Source organism: Ostrea edulis, chromosome 7 (assembly GCF_947568905.1).
Source record: "Ostrea edulis chromosome 7, xbOstEdul1.1, whole genome shotgun sequence".
Lineage (NCBI taxonomy): Eukaryota > Metazoa > Mollusca > Bivalvia > Ostreida > Ostreidae > Ostrea > Ostrea edulis.
The window spans coordinates 50,475,130-50,495,741 of record NC_079170.1 but is presented as its reverse complement, the minus strand read 5'-3'; the positions used below and the strand labels follow the sequence as shown (position 1 = coordinate 50,495,741).

Genomic DNA, 20,612 nt, shown 5'->3' with positions numbered 1-20,612 from the left:
ACTGTTGTAATTTTGTTTCCTTGTGGTATGGTTCCAACCAGACGCTAAATGTCTTTAGTAAAAATGCCTCTTCTACAAATTCTAGATTTCTTAATATTATTACAGATTCGGAAACTACAACTGTTCTAAATGGGCTTACATACCAGAAACCGCAATAGAAATGAGGCAGAATACGTATGTTAGGAGATCAAGGTAATGTATTATGGATTGTAAATCCAGGAAAAAGGGAAATCGCTATTGATCCGGATACCATTTTTCTATATTGAAGTCCAATACCTTATTGACTGCAAATCTACATCTCAATTACACTATATGCACAATATACAATGAATTATGAATACACCCCCCCCCCTTGTATCTTGGTCATATTGTCACTGCCAGCTGGGAGAGCTTTAAGAGTCCCTATCCATAAAGCAATACATCCTTTGTCTTTAATTTATATATTCATTATGCTACTCTCTTTGATTTTAGGGGATGCGGGTACAAACCCCTGCTGTGCCCACATGTCTAATGATTTGACCGATCTCTAATTGAATTAAAGATATAGGTGGATTCAATTAAAGATAGTTGTTTATACTTTACAACACATTCACAACATATATGAAGGTTTAATTCAGTTACATATACTTTTAATCTAAAAATACACCCATCTTTAATTTTCCACTATTTGAAATTATTTGCAATTGAATTGGACATATCTAATTCACTTGATAGTATTTAATTGAAACAGCTTGACATCTTATGATTGAAGCTATCTTTTATTAAACATTTATCTTTAAATCTATCTTTAATTATTTATACTTATGTTCAATTACTGAAGATGGGTCTAATTAATAAAACATAAAATGGTTTAGATATTACAAAACATAAAATATTTCTCAACTCAATGTTCTCAAATATTCGATCATATCTTCAAATTATTACCTTATCTCTAAACCAAGTAAAGAAAGGGTGAATTTTTATTAATGATTGGTGTATTTTAATAAGAAATTTGATCTATTTTTAATTGAATTGATTGAACCAATCTGTACCTATTTAGGGATATGTTCATTAGTTTGAAAATAGGTCTTAATTTGAAAGGATACCTCTATTTTCAAAACTATTTCAGTTACATGTATATGGAAACATCACATTTATGCATTATTCAGTATACAACTTTCACTTTCAAAAACAAAACCCAATCACAACCACCCCCATGTAATTAATAATACTAATTTTACATGAACTTTCTACATGTATTCAGTTGAGGCTTCAAACCTCCAATGTCTGATTTTTACTTCCAAATTCACTATAATCATCTTGGATGTATATCCACCCATGCATGCACGTCTAGTCGTTTTTAAAAACATTATTTTTCTATCATCTTATCAAAAATATAATCCCGTGGGGATCACGGTTAGATTATGTCTCAGTACCCCCTTTCTTGGGGCGGTCCTTCGGATGAGACCGCAAAAACCGAAGTCCCGTGTCACGATAAAGATCCCTCCCTGCTCAATGGCCATAAGCACCGAGCATAGGCCTAAATTTTGCAGCCCTTCACCGGCATATGAGTGAAATATTGTCGAGAATATAAACAATATTCAATCAATCAATCAAAAATACATGTAGTCTAGAAGGACACAACGTGCATATTTTCAAATTTGTATCAAATATTTGTACATGAAACTATTTACCCGACTAGATTGTTCTACACTTTAATTGAAATCAAATTACATACACATGGGTACTTCCATGAAATAGGACACTCGCCTACAAACATAAACCGTGTTACGGGCAACATTACAGGATACCGACTTCCCAGACAAATCTGTGCAATATATCAAAAGTCATATCTTTACTCACAATCTTTTTTTTTTCTTGTTTGGGAAAAGAAAGTTTTGATACGTAGTTTTGATTTGACAATCGACACAAAACGGACTTTCTATAAATTCATACAGCCGAAATATCGACAGCTCAGTGTAAAACCTCATATTGATGAAACCTCTTTTTTTCCAGAATTATCGGCGGACATTGTTGTAGGTGTTGCTCCTTTCAAGAACGGAATGATGAAAATATTTTTGACTTTATTCGATCCCTAAGCCAGCTGCAACCGGTAGAGGATGTCGGCTCCGTGACGTCTCAAGCTAGTAATTCATTAGAGTCCCTAGGATCACCGTCTTGGCTTTCATTTGAAGGAGAAGCAGACAACGTCATTGAAAACGTGTTTATCGGAGATGAAACTACTTGTTTTGTTTGCCTTGAAAACTACAACGACAGACAAAATCAACCTAGAATCATGCCTTGTGGCCATATCGTTTGCAACCAGTGCCTTACCGGTTTAGCAAAGACACTTCTGTTTACCGAGATTAAATGCCCACAAGATCGCCAAGTTTATAAGGTGAAACGAAGACGCAGAAGAGGTATGTGAGTGATTGTGCCATCAATATAGAATGTTGATCGTTACATTAATCTATGTTGCGCAAAGTCTGGATACATTCTGAATGATTACTTTTCAGGTGAAGAAATTCAACCACCTGCTAATTCTGATAATGAATCGCTGGTCCAAGAAGATGTTCAAATAGTACCAGATGTTCAGTCATTATCGATACGTCGTTTGTCAAGTTCAAATTCAAGCACAGATGGTGAAATCGAGTCCTTGAATTCAGCTAACGTTAGCGGAGAACAATTTTCCTTATTTGCTAATTATCAGTCATCCATACCCTCTCGTGTAAATTCGTCCATTTCACGATCTTTTACAAATGCAGAGTATGGGAGTGAGAAAACTGAGGACAGTGTACCCTCATTTGTGGAAAGTATTTGGGGATCAAATTCTACTGCAACGAGAAAGCGTCATCGGGATATACACACCGAAAATTTTTATACCAATTTTTACGACGAACCGTTACCAGACTATCCTATAAATTCGAGTGATGATGAAGATTCGTGTATATGATTCTGATGTTCGTATCATTATTGTGTTGACAGCACCCCTATCATAAAAGCTTCGGTTGTATGAATCGTTTGCTATTCATTGCTTTCTTTCAGATAGGAGGCAGTTTTAACGAAAATTTATTTTAACTTGCAAAAAAGTGGGTTATAAGAAAAAGTATACTAACTAGCTATTATTCATTACATTATATCATACTTTTCTTAGACTCCAGAAAGGTACAACAGTTAAAAACATTTGCGATATGAAGAGGTTTTTGTTTTTCGTTTTTGTGAGGTTTTTGGTTTTGGTTTTAGTTTTCTAACAAAATCATTTTAGTATCTTGAAATCCTTGACCACTTTTTACATACACTTCTAAATAATCTGCAAATTAAAAGCCAAGAGCAAACCCAAAGGAATTTGCAACAGATATTCCAAAACAACAGCTGCACAAAGATTAGAAGACCGTGTACATTACTGAAATTGCAGGAGAATGAATAGCGCTGATTCCATGATCCTTTGAATTTGTTTTCATACACCACTACATGTACTACTACTACTACATACTACTACTACTATCACTACTACTACTACTATCACTACTACTATTACTACTGCTGCTACTTCTACTACTACTACTACTACTACTATCACTACTACTTCTACTACTACTACTACTACTACTATCATTACTACTTCTACTACTACTACTACTACTACTACTACTACTATCACTACTACTACTACTACTACTACTATTACTATTGCTGCTACTTGGCTTACATCAAAATATCATTTGATTCCCCTTACAGTCCACCATTTTTTCGCATGTGTTGGTAGATTTGTCGGAACACTATCTTGTCTGCATAAAAGAAGTGTGATACAATGAATCAAACCTTTTGATGAAAATCCATTCACATAGTGAATACAATATGCATGTATCAGAGATGAAATCTTAAAGCAAAGAAGAAATATACATCCCTGAAAGTTTCATACTTTGAAAAGAATGAAAAACCTTTGGCGATTTTTGTTGTTTCAGGTGAAAAAAAGAAACCAGAAGTGATTCAGTTTCGGTCTTATGTGGACATATTTTGAGTGTTTGTTTGAATAGGTTGATAGATCTCAGTCACCAGATTCAGAAAGTTTTCGTTCGTGCTATGCCTTATTCTTGTTAATATCTATTTTCTTTTCCTTGAAAAATGATTTTAGACTTACTTTATAAATATTTACTAATGAAAGGAGACAATAACGAACAGTGATCGATCTCATAACTCGTGTTAGGAAAGCAAGATAGCGAGTTGGGCGAACACGGACCCTTGGATACACCAGAGGTGGGATCAAGTGCCTAGGAGGAGTAAACATCCCCTGTCAACCGGTCACACCCGCCGTGAGTCCTATATCTTGTTCAGATAAACGGAGTAATCCGTAGTCAAAATCAGTGTACCACGAACGGCCTAACAATTGGTAAGAAATACGTCAGACAACATTTGACCCAATGATGGGTTCTATTGGCAAACTAGATCATTATCACGACCATAGAATTTGCGAAATGCGGTTCGATTTTCAGTTTAAACTGACTTCTCATTATCAGACCTTTTTACCAGGCCACTTGTATTTCAAGATAGTCTAATGTTTGTCCAACAACATAAGTATTTTGAGTCAAGTATATTATACGGTATTGTAGTTCCTGTGGATTTTTGAGTTATAAAATGAGTAAATAATCTCTCTTGATCAGTAATGATAATCATGAATATTCAATCTATCAGGACGGTATCATTTTTTTTATGTTAGCGTCCGGTCACCTCACATTGCAGTACTTTATCGCACAAGTTGTTGGTACTTTGTGACAAAGTTTTGCTGAATGATTTCTTCGTCAGGGTGCGCGATTACTTTGTTCAATGGTTTGGTATAAAACTTGTGAAACATGCTTAATATTTGATTTGTTGCTCAATTATATACACTTATAAAGTTGGTATTATTTTGGTCTGTTCTCTCCATCTATATTGTTATCATGCAATACCGGAGACAGGAAACAAAACACAAATCTTCACTTCCTGAACACCACTTGTAAGATTAATCAAAAAGAGATACAGCGCGAAAGGAAGTTATCATTTTAATGTAAGAGAAAGTTATGAACTGTTCACTTTATTCGAGGAAGTCTTTGGAACAGTTAGTAGCCAGTGCTTTCTTTGTCCAGAATAGTTTAGATATATTCACGGATTTGTTTTTGTCCTCGAAAATTCACAATGGTTTTATGAATCCACCTAAAAGACATGGGTTGCTGCTGTGATAAACAGGTTAAAGAAGAACATATACCGTCCGTTGATAACGATATTTTCATTTTAGCAATGGACATAAAATTGAAAACGTATGACGAACTGGCATGGGAAATAGAAGAAAGAGAATTTCGTGATATAGAAGGAATTTCAAGGACAGACCACCCAACATTTACGTCGTTTACAAACAATGATATTTCTGTACCGCTTTCAATTTCAAATCCATGTTTTGAACATGAAATCTGATATTCGTTGGAAGTGAATAATGCATCGGAAAACAAAGTTATCGGAAATGTTATTGAATATTTATCTAAAACTGAACATGGAAAATCAAGTAAGATGCGGAAACTGTAGTTGTGTTCTCGTCATTAAGGTAATTCTACGATACGGTTTTGATTTTTACACTGCCGTATGCAAGAAATACATGTATGAAGGACAGCATAATGCATTGATGTCTACCTTGTGGATACAGATTCCAATACTGAACATTTTTTAAACCGTACAGAAATATTCAGTACCGTGGCAAATTCATGAGTTATTGTGGTGGGAAATCTCGGTTTTCATGTCATTTGGAGAAGAAAAAAGTTTTTCTTTGAACCGTTAGTGAGGTTGATATTTGATAGAAGGCGTGCGTGTAAACAACCTTACATCCGAGGTTTTCCGATACATGAGTCACGTGTTTTATGTCGTACAAGCTTGTGTCGTCATTGTCGCGATTAAAAACAAAACTCATCCAATATCATCCCTGCTCTTAAAGTTGTAATATAGTTATACAATACATGTATGTTTATTATTATATGATCAGGAATTTTAAATCATTCTGATTGGTCCAGATGATCTTGTTTGGTGTGCACATCAGAGCGACTTCACCTCAAAATTAACTTAGGAAGATTTATTCGAGATTTTCATCTTGAACGATATTTCTATTGACTTATCTAATTGTATGTTTTAAAGTATATTTCTGTTAGTCAAATTCAACGCTTTACCAAACATGAATAATTATGATCAACTCACTATCAATTACAATGTAAAAATTCGAGAATACATTTTATTGAACTGAATCGAACGTATTTCAAATTATTTACATAAGGATTAAGCACAAATAAAAATAAAACCAAAAACTTAGATAGCACTCTACCAATACAATAATTTATAACAATGATACACAATATATGAGTATCTACAACATATACAAAGAAATACAATATAGGAAAATAATTTGTGTTTACCAAGTATAGAGGTACATGTAGTATTATAAGTACATGTATATATTGCATGCAGTTTAGGGTAACATTGAACATTTTCACCCCGAGAAACCATTGTCAATAAAGGCGCAGTTGAGGTTGACAATGGTTTTTGAGGGGTGAAAATGTTCAATGTCACCCTCAACTACATGTACTATTTGTTTAATTGTACTGAATATCATACATTTATTAGATACAATTAACAAAGCACAAAATTCAACCGAATATCCTTTCAGATAGATTCTGTCTTAAACATTTTCATATGGTGGAATTGATTTAGAATTAATCAACAAGTTCAAAACGTTACTTGACTGCGATAGTTGCACGTTAGTTAACAATGTACCTGTCACCTGCCGATTATCTTTGTTACTTTTAATCAATCGATTTCATTAAAAATGTTGCTGTTACGCACTGCAGACTGCATCTATTTCAAACGCTTAAACGACATTTTCCTAAAATGTAAAGCGAACCGTACGCGCATCAGTTTGACGCATATGATATATTTGTTTTATAATATAACCCGTTGCCAGGTATTGTTTCCCGTTGCTAGATACTATCACCCTGGAGCGCGTGCTTTCTATTCTCAGAGGGAAACAATACTACGTTTTTTCAACTGTTTCTTGGCCAATCAGATTCGAGTGTTTTACACCAAAATATACTAATATTGTATGTTATACTATCTCTATTTCTAATTACAGACAGAAAATACATAATTAATTATTTTATATAAAAACGACCACGTTCACTAAGAAAGGATTTTAACATTATATTACTGTCACAGTTTCTAGGTTTTGACTGTTGAAAAAATATCATTATGTAAATGATTGTATTTGTTGATTGAATAAAAAAAAATATTGTGAATACTGTTGTCAAATTCCCGATCATTCAATGGAGCAGTTACTGGCCTTTAATTCGGTCTACTCGTGGCTATATGCAGACCTGATCAGGTATTGGTTGACCGCGGTCAAACAATATCTCTTCTGATCTGTACCTCAGAGTGAGGTCACCTCAATATTAACTTTGGGAGGTTTATTCGGCATTCCAGTTTGACCAACCATAGCTTTGATGACATTTTTATCGATCAATCAAATTACGTGTTTTAGGGCATGCGTCCATAAGTCAAAATCGATACCATAAATGGCTTGCCAAACATAGCTAATTATGGTCAAACCACTTTCAATTACAATGTAAAAGAGAATAAATTTTATCATCGTGTTACATTTTCTAGGTTTTGACTGTTGAAATATGATTGCTATAATGTTTTACAATACACATGTTGTTATTTGTTTAAACTGTTATAAAATTTCTGACCATTTGATAAAGTAGTTATTGACCTTTAATTCGATCCCCTCATGACAATATGGATCTGGTCAGCTGTTGGTTGTCCTCGGTCTACAGCTTTGGTCAACCAATGTCTGACCAGGTCCGTATAGCCATATGTAGATCTGATCAAAAGTCAATAATTGTGTAGAGTAGACCGATTCAAAAGTCAATAATTGTATAAAGGAGACCGATTCAAAAGTCAATAATTGTATAGAGGAGACCGATTCAAAGGTCAATAATTGTATAGAATAGACCGATTCAAAAATCAATAATTGCATAGAAGATACCGATTCAAAAGTCAATAATAGTATAGTATGGTACTGCACATAATTTAAGTCAATAGTGTTCCATATAACATATTTATGATATTTCCTGTTCGGTGATTGACATTACACACTGTAGGAAATCCTAAATGTGTGTTCAGTGCTTTTTATCACAAAATGACAGGTCACATCTCAGAATGAAAAGACTAAATGCATCTCACTCATACATGTCTGTATATTACAATTTTATGTACAATGTTTGTAGCCTTGAAAGTTCTTCCTCTTTTATGAAAACATACGAAATATACCAAAACGTCTAATGATAATTCCACTACAGGGATACGGTCCTTTCATGTTAGTACGTGTTCGTGCTTTACTGTATGTCAATTCATACGATACACCATTGTCTTCTTCCAATAACTGTCAATTCATACGATACACCGTTGTCTTCTTTCAATAACTGTAGTTATCATAGTGCACACACGTATGTATGAAACATTGTAAAACGAATTGAAAAATGGCACTTTAGAGACTTCAGTTTTAAGCGGAAGTGATAAAAAATCCGAAATGTATTCTTTGCAGATCTGACATTTCGCTTTGTGGAATTAACGAAGTTATGTTTGCTTTACTCTGTGCTTGTACTCTTCTTCAACACTCTTTGGAGCTCGTATAAACACGGATTCTGGGGAAAAGTTGCAGCCATGTAGACGTCATCGTTCACAAATTGTCGAGGTGTACTTTGAACTGGTTCAACGTAGTCGTATTTGTTTTCCATGTCATCTTGATCTTCGTCTTCTTCGTTCAAGTGATTGTAGATTTCGTTTTGAACACTCTCTATACACGGATACCCGAGTGTTGAATCTACGTCTTCATTCTCTTCCACCTCCAATTCCTGAAATAAAAGAAGTTTAGGAATTTATTCAGGTACATGCATACATCAAGTCGCTTGGTAGTTGCAAAGGACAATTTAGCCGTGGTGGTTCTTTGTCGTCCCAGCTACCACAAACCACGTACAAAAAATTAAAGGTATAAAGCGCCTTTATTCGATGTCTTTAATTTTTGCACGAATAAGTAGACTTATTCCATAATATTAATTAGCCGGATTCCAGAAGGTACACTGAAAATATATATCAATACACAGTTTGAGATGAGGCTTATATTGAATATTTCAAACCGTTTTCCGAGTGGTTTTAATTTAGTTTTAGTTTAGTTTATTTATTTAGGAATAGGCACAGATACAATATAAATACAAGACAATATCACAGAGGAACACATAGTTAAACATAAGATAAAAAGGTAAATTTTAACAGCTATTTGACTTTAAAAGCACAGTGAGTAAATTAATGTGCATGCCTATGCCAAGGATAACCCATGAAAGCCATATGGCTTATCTCCAATGGTGAAACAAAGCGAATTCCTTCTGAAATATTACGTCTTGCTTTCATTGTATGCCACTTGGATTCCGTCCAAGTGAACACGCCTACTTTTAGCTGTATGCCGGATTGCGATACATTACACGAAAGCACATTATGTAAGCTGAGATAATTAGTAATAATTAGGATTACATGCATAGTATTAAACGATGCACAAAGAAACTCCTAATATACTTGAGTAAATCACGCAGAGAATAAATTGTGTTTAGAAAAAATTTAAAATAGAACAGTTTTACAATAAAATCAAAATATTTACACATTGGAGAAATGAAAAGTTTAGCCATTTATATTATATACTCTCATTTCATTGTACATGTATTTTGAACTCAATTCAGGAAATGTTAGAAATTAAGAATTTCTCGTACTGCATGTAAGCTCTATTTTTTTTTTTTTTTTTTGGATGGCGTAAATCTAAAAAAAAAATAATAATAAATAAATAAATATAAGAACCAAACATTCTTTTTCAAGAATTGTTTCTGTGTGTAAATTCTGGACATTTTACTCACAAACTTAATAAAAGTGAGAAGTACTTTTATGCAAAGTTTGTGAGTAAAATATCCAGAGTTTACACATCGAACAATTCTTCAAAAAGAATGTTTGGTTCTTATAATTTCAATTCGTTTCCTGTATCATCAAATTCAAATATTTAAATAATTTCCCCGCACTGTTATTAGTTTTCAGTCGCGTATGCATACGTATGTTCATAGCGTTTTTGGATTCAATGAAGGGTAAATTCTCGTTTAGCTTTATTTTGTCCAATCAAAACAACTGTCACTGTAATAAATAACATTGGAATTATGATACTTTAAATAGAAACATATTTCAAATTGATAACTTATACCGGCGCACCACGTTTCCACACATTGAGATTATGTTTCCGCAAGAAATATTACGATTCCGCATATTTTGTTTACTATTCCACAAAAGATAAGACATTACGATTGATACTTTTACAGATCTGATTCCAAATTGAATAATTAAAAAACCATTGCCAAAGCCGTTATGCATTTATTATCACGTTTTCCTTAGCGGTGAATCATCTCACATACCCAACAAACTTCACATTGATACTTGAAATAAAAATACAAGAATGAAAATGGACATGTATCAAAAATACTGCGAAACAGAAACTGAAATTATACACATCGCATTCCATGTTACTTGTCAAAGTCCCCGCCCACTGGCGTCATGACAAGTTGCTAATTTACACCCAGTTGCTCAGATGATTATATATGGGGAAGTAAACACAATGGAGCTTCAGAGTGTTAGGGTAATACCTGAGTAAACAGCTGGAAATGTAAATATTGTTTAACCAATTCCGCGTGGAACATCATATACATACAATTTGATTTTCGGACTCATTGTCCTTCGGATTAGTGGGTATACATCAAATCATTTCATTTATTCTATCCATGTAATATTAAACACACGTCTATGTTCGTTTTGCTGAAAAGATATTTCATAAACTTACCCCATTGTGATCCTCTGGAAACTCATTGTAAATTGCAGTGGAATAATGCGCATTTCTCATTTCTCGTAGTTCATATGCACCCCTTGTTTACAAATACAATACAATCATTAAAGATTTTTTTAATAAAAATGTACTTTTCCGAAATATATTGATGTAATGCTAATTCTATATTGACATATATACAAAACAAAGATCAGCATGACCAATTATCTAAAAAGCGGAGAACTATTAGCAATTCGGATGAAGAGATGCTTCGTGTTGTTTTACGTCACATCGTAGAATTATTCACTCTCCTAAGACTTCACAACCGCCGAGGTGGTCTAGAGGTAGAGCGTTTACTCCGCATGCGGAAGATCGGGGTTCGAATCCCAGTCGCGACAGGCCTAAGTCGTTAAAACAAGTAGTGAAAATTCCATCGGCAAACGCTCGGCATCAGATGTGAATGTCACGGGTCCTCGGAGATGACCTTAAAAAAGGATGCCCCATGTCACAATAAGTGTAGCACACTAAAGAACCCTCACTGCTCAATGGCCGTAAGCGCCGATCATAGGCCTACGTTTGAAGCCCTTCACCGGTCTTGATGACATCTCCATATGAGTGAAAAATTCTCGAGAGCGAGAGAGACGTTAAACAAGATACAATCAGTCAATCTAAAGACTTCTCCAGCTGCACGAGCTGTAGGCTAAGTGCCACAAATTTTTACCTTTGCATGGCGCTTACGTCCTTAGCAATAAGGTCATATGCAAAAGACGCGTGACTTTCATTTTAATGTCGGAAGCTTGACGAAGGAACAGTGACTACTTATATATTAAACGACTTAGGTTTGATTTGTCACCAGGATTGAGAATCGAACTTATACCCCCGAGCACCCTAATCACTAGGCTACAGCGACTGGTATATACATGTAAATAGACCCCCGAGCACCTTAATCACTAGGCTACAACGACCGGTATATAAATAGACCCCCGAGCACCTTAATCACCAGGCTACAGCGACCGGTATATAAATAGACCCCCGAGCACCTTAATCACTAGGCTACAGCGACCGGTATATAAATAGACCCCCGAGCACCTTAATCACCAGCCTACAGCGACCGGTATATAAATAGACCCCCGAGCACCTTAATCACCAGGCTACAGCGACCGGTATATAAATAGACCCCCGAGCACCTTAATCACCAGGCTACAGCGACCGGTATATAAATAGACCCCCGAGCACCTTAATCACTAGGCTACAGCGACTGGTATATACATGTAAATAGACCCCGAGCACCTTAATCACTAGGCTACAGCGACCGGTATATAAATAGACCCCCGAGCACCTTAATCACTAGGCTACAGCGACCGGTATATAAATAGACCCCCGAGCACCTTAATCACTAGGCTACAGCGACCGGTATATAAATATACCCCCGAGCACCTTAATCACCAGGCTACAGCGACCGGTATATAAATAGACGCCTGAGCACCCTAATCACTAGGCTACAGCGATCGGTATATAAAAAGATGTACATAATACATACAAATACTAAGTAAAAAGATCAACCAATGTTTCTTTACTATACATAGTTTAGCCAACACGAAAAAGAATGGAAGCGAGCACGAATGATGAATACTCACTGATTTCTGGTTTTTCGCATCTGTCGCATGTTGTATATTACACAGAAGAGAATTGTGAATGCTGCTCCGATAACTAGGCCACCCACACTAAATCCGAGTGCTAGAGCGACTTAAAAAGATTTACTTGTATATCACAGTAAGCCATAGAAAAATGATACATTTACTTGTTAAATTATACGTGTACAAGAAAAGAGAAACTGCACATGTGTTGTTGGACTGCAGATATTGAAATGAAACGCCCATTTAAATATGCAATTTCGACCTGTAAGAATGTTTAACAAGCACATTCTGTAAATAGTCCCCGCTTCAAAATACATTTGTGCATTTTTAAAACGGGAAACATTTCACGAAGATTCCTCTTACGGAGTTTAAGTGCTAAATAACAATATTCAGATACCGTAACGTGTTTGTTACATTATAGGAGCTCATGACCTTGGTTTCACCTTATAACCTGACAGAAGGTCAGGAAAATCCGTTTGTGATAGAGACACATGTAGAATTTAATTGCTAAATTTCAAGTAGTCCGTGTATTTCAAATATCATTTCCAACTTATTTCTTACTAAATGTGACCCAGTATCCTTGAAGTTTAAGCTTTAAACCAATAAGATCACCCTTAAAGCGTTATCAAGACTCTTAATGTGGAGTTCCATTGCTATAGCCCAAAGAGCATTTAATATGTCATCTGGAAACCATTTCTCACGATTTGTAAGTTGGTGGCTCCAATGTTGGACATTGTGCCTGAAAACTTGACAGCGACATTCCCTACCTATAGAGACACTACTTGTGAAGTTTTATTATGTCAAAACCGCCAGGTTCATTTAAAATTCCAGAAATTACAATTGAATTTATTGCAAATGAAATTATCAAAACGGCATATTCGAAAGCCACAGGTATTGATGGTTTGTCTGTAAAACTTTTAAAATTGTCATTTAACCATATTGGTGATATTTCACATTTTATTTTTAACAAATCCATATCTGCATGTACATTTGTGGATGCTTGGAAAAGAGCTAGGGTAGTTCCATTGTACAACGCAGGTGATGAACATTTGGTAAATAATCACAGACCAGCTTCTATTTTACCAGTTGTCAGTAAGGTTATTGAGCTACATGTCTCCAATTCCTTTTATGAATATTTATCCACAAACAAATTAAGCACAGATAGTCAATCTAGATTTAGACCAAGTCATTCATGAGAGACAGCGTTGAATGGTCTTACTGATAAATGGTTCCAAACATGGACGATGGAAAGCTTAAAGGGGTTATGTTTATTGACCTGCGTAAGGTCTTTGATACAGTCAACCATAAATACTTTTGCATAAACTTACGTCTTTTGAAATTTGTCACAATACTTTTAAATGGGTTCAATCATATCTTTCAAATCGTAAGCAATGTGTCAGTTGGAGAGGTGTGTTATCTAGAGAGAAAAAGTATATCCTTAGGAGTTCCCCAGGGGCAAATTTTAGGACCATTATTTTTTTTATTTTATACATTAACGATTATCCAAAAATGTCTTAAACATTCTTCGGTTACAAGGTATGCAGACGACACTTTATAGGACGTACGCGAGTGATAAATCTGTTGATGTAATTGAATCAAAACTGCAAGAGGACCTTAAGTTGGGTGCAAAATGGATGTTTAAAAATAAACTGAGTATAAAGCTTAAAAAATCACAATGTATGCTTAATGTCGAATGTTAAATACAAATTTTAATGGTGTACAAATTGAATTTGTGAAGCAGGTTAAACTATTAGGTGTTTATATAGATAATACTTTATCATGGGATGCACACGTGGTGTTTATTTCATCAAAAATTGTAAGAAAACTTGCTGTACTTAAGAGAGTGAGTTATTTTATGCCACCAAATGCACTTATAAAGGTTTTTAATAGTATTGTTTTCCCACATTTTACTGACTGTTGTACTGTCTGTTTAACGTACAAAATCAACCGTATTTAGATAAAAATTTCAAGCTGTAAAAGAGGGCAGCAAGAATACTTTTAAATATTCGAGATATCAGGACCTTAACTGGTTTTTTATTTTCTTGTTTGAACTGAATGCCAATTAAGGATTATTTTATGTTTAGAAAGGTTGTCTGCAATGCACTCTTCTACATTCTTTTGTAACAAATGTTTTAAATAATCAAAAGTCAAATTACCTAAACGTGTTTAAATATACAAGAGATGTGAATTGCCGCTAAACCAGGTCGAATGATTATATACATAATGTATCTAATTTATCATATTTACCAAGAGCTAAAGCTACTCTTCTGCATTCTTTTGGAACAAACTGTCTCAAAATGTTCGAAACTCTGGTTCGGTTGGCACATTTAAAGCTGTGTATCTGATGGAATATTTAAATAAAAATAGCACGTAAACATCGTGCTTTCCTCTTTTGTTCAGGTTTACCAAATAATGTAGTGGTGATATGAAACTGTGTGCGCGTGTGTCTTATGTTATTTTCTTCTTTCCTTTTATGTTATGTATTCATATTTAGATACTAATTTTATTAATAATTAAGTATGTCTTATGCTATGCTTTTTTCCTTTACTTTTATATTCATATTTAGATACTAATTTAGATGTTTGTGTTTGTGTACATGGATATGTTTTAATGCAGAACCACAATGGAAACTAGCTTCATGCTAATTTGTGTAATCCTGGATAAATAAAGGCTATTATTATTACCTGAGTAAACTCAGATGACCTATTGCGGCGGCGTCCGTCGTGCGTCAACAATTGAACATTTTGAACTTCTTTTTGATAACTGCTATCCAATTCTTTTCAAATTTGGTATGATGCATGTCCGGGACAAGGGAGACATAAATTGTAAATTTCAGGACTCCTGCACCCCTGGGGCCCTAGGGGTGGGGCAAAAAATGCCCAAAATTGACCAATTTTAAAACATCTTCGTCTCTACAATCACACGTGTGTAAGAAAAACATAAATGCATAGTGATGTAGTGCAGGAAGGCTTCTACCAAAATTTTATATTTCATGACCCTCGGGTTTGGGGTGTTGACCACAGGGCGGGGTAAACTTAATATATGGTGTTTATGTGTAAAACATTTGATTAACATCTTCTTAAGTACTACTGATACTAAATTGAAACTTAATGGATATTTAGAAGGAGTAGGTAGTTTTTTTTATCGCAATTGTAAATTGCATGATCCTATGGGTAAGAGTTTGGTTTCAGTGTGGTGTCAAAATTATATTAATGATTTGTGTGACTTATTTAAGTTTGCTCATACTGTATGTCATCTAAATGCATATTTAGGAAAAGCAGAAAAGGATGTACAGAAAATGGTGAATTTCACAATCCAGGGTTTTGACTCTAGGATGGGTTCAGATTAGTCATATCTTATGTAAAACCTCTCATCAGTATATGCAATTTTGAGGGCATTCAAGTTTTAAGAACACATCTTGTTATCATAAGATAATATCATTAAGGTATCATAGCCTGATCATCATCGAGGCATAGCCGAGGTTAACAATGGTTTATCGAGGGGTGAACATCTTCAATGTTACCCTCAACTAATGCAATATTTGTTTTATTATGCTGAATGTTATATAAACAGCAAAGCGGAAAAAACTTGCATCTGTTTACATTTGATCAATCACTGTCATGAGATATCTCGTATATCGATACGGGTATTCGCTTTTATTACAAACGCTCAAACGACGTCGTCTAACAATCTACGACGAACCGTACCCGCTTAAATGTACCGCATGTGATAATTTTTATATCACCTGTTGTCTGGTACTGTTACCGTTGCTAGATACTATCACCCTGGAGCGCGTACTTTCTGTTCTCAGATGGTAACAATATGTTTTTTCAAATGCTTCTCGACCAATTAGATTTGAGTATTTTACATGGAAGTACATGTATAATAATTTAAAATATCTATGGGGATATGGATACATGTACGAGTTGGTCTCATGATCAAATTCCATAAAGCTCTTCGGCCTTTATGGAAAATTTGATCACGTAATAACCCGCATTTATATCCCCATATATATTTCAAACTGATATAATTACATTTCTGATCGATAACCATTGCTGAATTATGTTAACAACACGTTTCCATATACATGTATTTCCACTTGTTGACCTACATAACGCTTCGTTCAAAATGATGGAAACACAAAACAAAGTTCCATCAAATGAAGAACTGTTTTAATTATTAAGACACTGAAAAGCAAATATATCAACAAAGATATATACATTAACTCAGGAGTATATAATCAAGAGCTCTTCCTTATGTCTAAATTGGTAATTTTGGAAAACTGATTAAAACGTATTGCGAAGGGGGTGCGCAACGTTACAGTTTTGATACGCCTTTGAAATTAAAGATGCAGTTGCTGAATTTTCTGTGAACATTACGGAGTTAACAGAAGACTGAGGTGGAGGAACATGAAGAACAGGACGGCAGTTGTCAGATATAGGCAAATCATTTATAGACAGAACAGAGGACGCAGATGAATCTCCCTGATATCGCATAGGGTGTGGAAGTGCACGAAGGTAAGGGACGGATTTTGATTTGAATTTGTAATTGTTGACAAACATGGAACGCTTCTATTGACTTGATCAATTTCTGTTATAGGTTTTTAACGACGCCTCGCTTCGATGTCCCGGCATAAACATGATTTGGTGTGCTTCGAAACCGGCACAACTCACGGCTGCTGTTGCACGCAGCAGGCAGTGGTGTGCGTAGGTCTTAATGCACTTTGACAACTTACAAATATCGGCCATAAATCCTGTGAATGCTAAAGCCTAATGTCATCGTCTAGCAGTAGGTACAATTCCGCATCACCAATATCAAAGTTGCCAAATTCAGCCATTGTTTACATAAGGGTGACCAGGATGTAGTAGACGAAATTTTAGACATCATAGTAAGACATTGGTTTACAGAAATGTTTTTATCATTGATAAAAGTCCAGTGCTTGGAATACAAATAAAATCAGATGTCGATTTCATCTATTGATAGACTTCTGTAGTACGCGGAAGCGATGGCTAGATGTGTCTTGCCTTGATAAAAGAAGTACCTGTACCCTACTTTTAACAAATGTTCATACGCCCAGCCGTGACCTCTGTTGACCCCGTATAGGTATTTATACAGTGATACATCCGTATTGCTCGTAATAGTGTTATATAAGTTGAAATTGTAAATATTGACATATATGTACCTGAATTTGACGTCTCCATCTTCTCAGCGGTATTCTTTGGTATTTCTAAAGGAGATACACTTGTAAACAATATATTATATATAAAGAGCTTTAAAATAACCATTGACACGAACAATTAGATATTCTTGTCCCTAGGGTTCGTGTCTTTGGTCATTTTAGTTTTGCTTTTGACCTAGTATCCACCTTGTGGATCCGAACCGACACTTTTACATGTTGGTATCGGGTGTTGGTGGGATCTAGTGCTAAGTACCTATCTATCTATTTAATAAATAAATGCACAAAGCATGCAGTTGAATATACTTAACTAGTTACATTCTTCATCAGGAATATAGTGAATTATCTATCTGTCCTGTCTGTGCGTGCTTACGTGTGTGTGTGTACATGTGCTCGCACGTGTGTGTGTGTTCAAATAGACCAAGCAAGATGCCCCATAAACTAAGATAGTATTGCAAGTTTCACTAGCTTCTAAAAATAATATTTTCTTAGAAATATAACTTTATATGAAAACTTGGCATAAAAGTAAATTCTAGTTCAATATGATTTTCATAAATTTTTATTTTATTTTAATCACCTTTTGTTACAATAAATTTATTTAATGAAATGAAAGCTCTTCTTATTTGCATTATAGTGCTTCAAAACTGAACTTGCATTTTGGTTAAGTTTCAACTGAAGAATTGATATAAGTAGCACGGCGGTATTACTTTGAAAGTCATTTAAAAGTCACCTTTATCTTGTACTTACCCTTCCTTACATCACACTAAACATGAAGGTAGTTTGTCAGTTTTTCTACTTCATACCGCAGATAGATTCTGCACTACCCCAATAACTTTATTGACATTGGTCAAATTTACATGTAGTTTTAAAGTAAAATGAAAACGTTAAAAACCATTTCTTTAGCATACAAAAACATCGCATACTACCTAAAGGTGGAATAACGACTAGGATTTAAGGGGATTAAGTCACTGAATAATGATTGGGCAAACACCACGACACTCGTGAAAACATTTCATTATTTTACAAGCATGAAATAAAAAGATATTGTGTGTTGTTTGGTATACATGTACTTGACAATTCACGCTTCTCAGTGATGAAATGGGATGTTGCTAAATGAATGACATTGCTGGTTTGGACTGATTTACCATTAATACAATGCTGTGGTTAGTGTATTATTAGTAGTAACTGTACATCATCCTCACTGACTATACAATTCCACTATCGGGGAAATATTCATGATTTCCCGCGTTATCTAATCCATGAAAGATGGAGTTATCCATGTATACTAGTATTCAATCATATTACTATCAAACAATTTGCACATTTGAATCAATAGCATCAATAGTTTAGACGTAAACGGATATAATACACGTGCAAGTAAACAATTGTAATGAATGTAAACAATTATAATGAATGTAAACAGATGTATAAGATATAAACAAATGTAATAGATGTAATACATGTAAACATTTATAATAGATGTAAACATATGTAATAGATGCAAACAGATGTAGTAAATGTAAACAAATGAAATTATATACATGTAAAGAGATGTAATAGATGTCAACAGATGTAATAGATGTCAACAGGTATAATAGATGTAAATGTTAAACAGATGTAATAGATGTGAACAGGTATCATAGATGTAAATGTGATAGAAGTAAATATATGAAATGTGTTGGGAAGATACACTCACCTATACAAGAATGGTTTAATTCAACAAATCCAATGTTGCAGCTGCATTCGCCATAATACGAATTTCCGAGGCATACACTTGCATTAGTCGTTCCTGTGCATTGTTGACGGTAGAGACACGACGAACCAAGTGTTTTATAACCTGTAGTGTATCAAATTGTATTATGAGAAACTATGACATTGCATATACATGTATTGTATACGTAGAGAGAGAGAGAGAGAGAGAGAGAGAGAGAGAGAGAGTTCCATTTATCAAATTATGGGGATGATCACTCTTATCCTGATCACAAAACATGGCACAAAATAGATAGGTATTTTGGACTAGAATGTGCATTTATAGATCTGTTATACATGTAGGATCTACATCACGTGATTGCCGGCTATACATGTGTATTTCTATAGACAGCAAGCAGTAAAAATATAGTTGGAAATCTTATGGATGCCTATCGTAATTTACAATGCACATGTGTTGATAAGAAATAATACTTCAAACTAATAACAGAAATGTTACAGTTAGGACGGGTATTTCTATAATGAAGATTAAGGAAGTGCTCCTGTAGTCGTGACGTAGTTGTCTGCTGTTTACTTGCTGAGTACCCGCAACGTTTTTCTTGACATGACAAACTATAGCACACGATACACGCATAATAAGACAAGATACACACACGATACGATAGGATAAATGATTTTCACGATTAACCTGATAAACCCCAAAACACGATAAACGATGTTCCCCGCAGAACTGATCAACATAAAATTCACTTACGATAAACAATCTTCGCGATAAACGACAAACCTGATAAAATATTGTATATTTAGAAACAATTTAAACAGAACGAAATTCTGATAACTACGAAAAGGATTGCAATTACGTTGATCATGAAATTGATTTAATTATTTCAGCATTCATTATATATACCTTACACGTCTATAAAAATCTAATTGGAGGCAACATGTGCATAGATATGATGCATATATAACGGTAATATTTTTTCTCTAATTACTGTATTTTGTAATAAAATGTGTTGTTTTCAAATGTTATCATTCAGTTAAGCATATAAACATGTTATGTTATTATAACTAAACTATGTGTGTGAATGTATGTATGAATGTTATTATCAAATACTGAAATTTGCAAATAAAAAAAAATATATATGAACATAAAAAAATTCAAACAATCGTCAACACCGCCATATGACCCGTGTAA

General features: G+C 34.5%; 2 protein-coding genes across 2 annotated transcripts in view; one reads left to right on the top strand and one right to left on the bottom strand.

Moving 5' to 3' along the window:
* Positions 1-160: 160 nt before the first annotated feature.
* Positions 161-2,932, top strand: LOC130048709 (uncharacterized). Its single transcript, XM_056145743.1, has 3 exons — positions 161-192; positions 1,996-2,399; positions 2,496-2,932. The coding sequence occupies exons 1-3, from the start codon at positions 161-163 to the stop codon at positions 2,930-2,932; spliced, it is 873 nt and encodes a 290-aa protein (XP_056001718.1).
* A 2,343-nt stretch (positions 2,933-5,275) lies between these two features.
* The window catches only part of LOC125655244 (prion-like-(Q/N-rich) domain-bearing protein 25), a 29,072-nt gene continuing 13,735 nt past the window's right edge, over positions 5,276-20,612 (bottom strand). The window contains exons 6-8 of the mRNA XM_056145742.1: positions 12,535-12,643; positions 10,916-10,997; positions 5,276-8,903 (exon numbers count right to left, since the gene is read on the bottom strand). Of these exons, the coding sequence (XP_056001717.1) occupies positions 8,637-8,903; positions 10,916-10,997; positions 12,535-12,643 (458 nt within the window). The 3' untranslated portion in view covers positions 5,276-8,636. The remainder of the gene's footprint in view (positions 8,904-10,915; positions 10,998-12,534; positions 12,644-20,612) is intronic.

Bases quoted from the DNA above. Each gene is read 5' to 3' on its own strand.
- LOC130048709 (XM_056145743.1), top strand. From the start codon at position 161: ATGAGGCAGAATACGTATGTTAGGAGATCAAG. The intron at 193-1,995 runs GTAATGTATTAT...CTTTTTTTCCAG, and splicing joins ACGTATGTTAGGAGATCAAG to AATTATCGGCGGACATTGTT. The intron at 2,400-2,495 runs GTATGTGAGTGA...ATTACTTTTCAG, and splicing joins GAAACGAAGACGCAGAAGAG to GTGAAGAAATTCAACCACCT.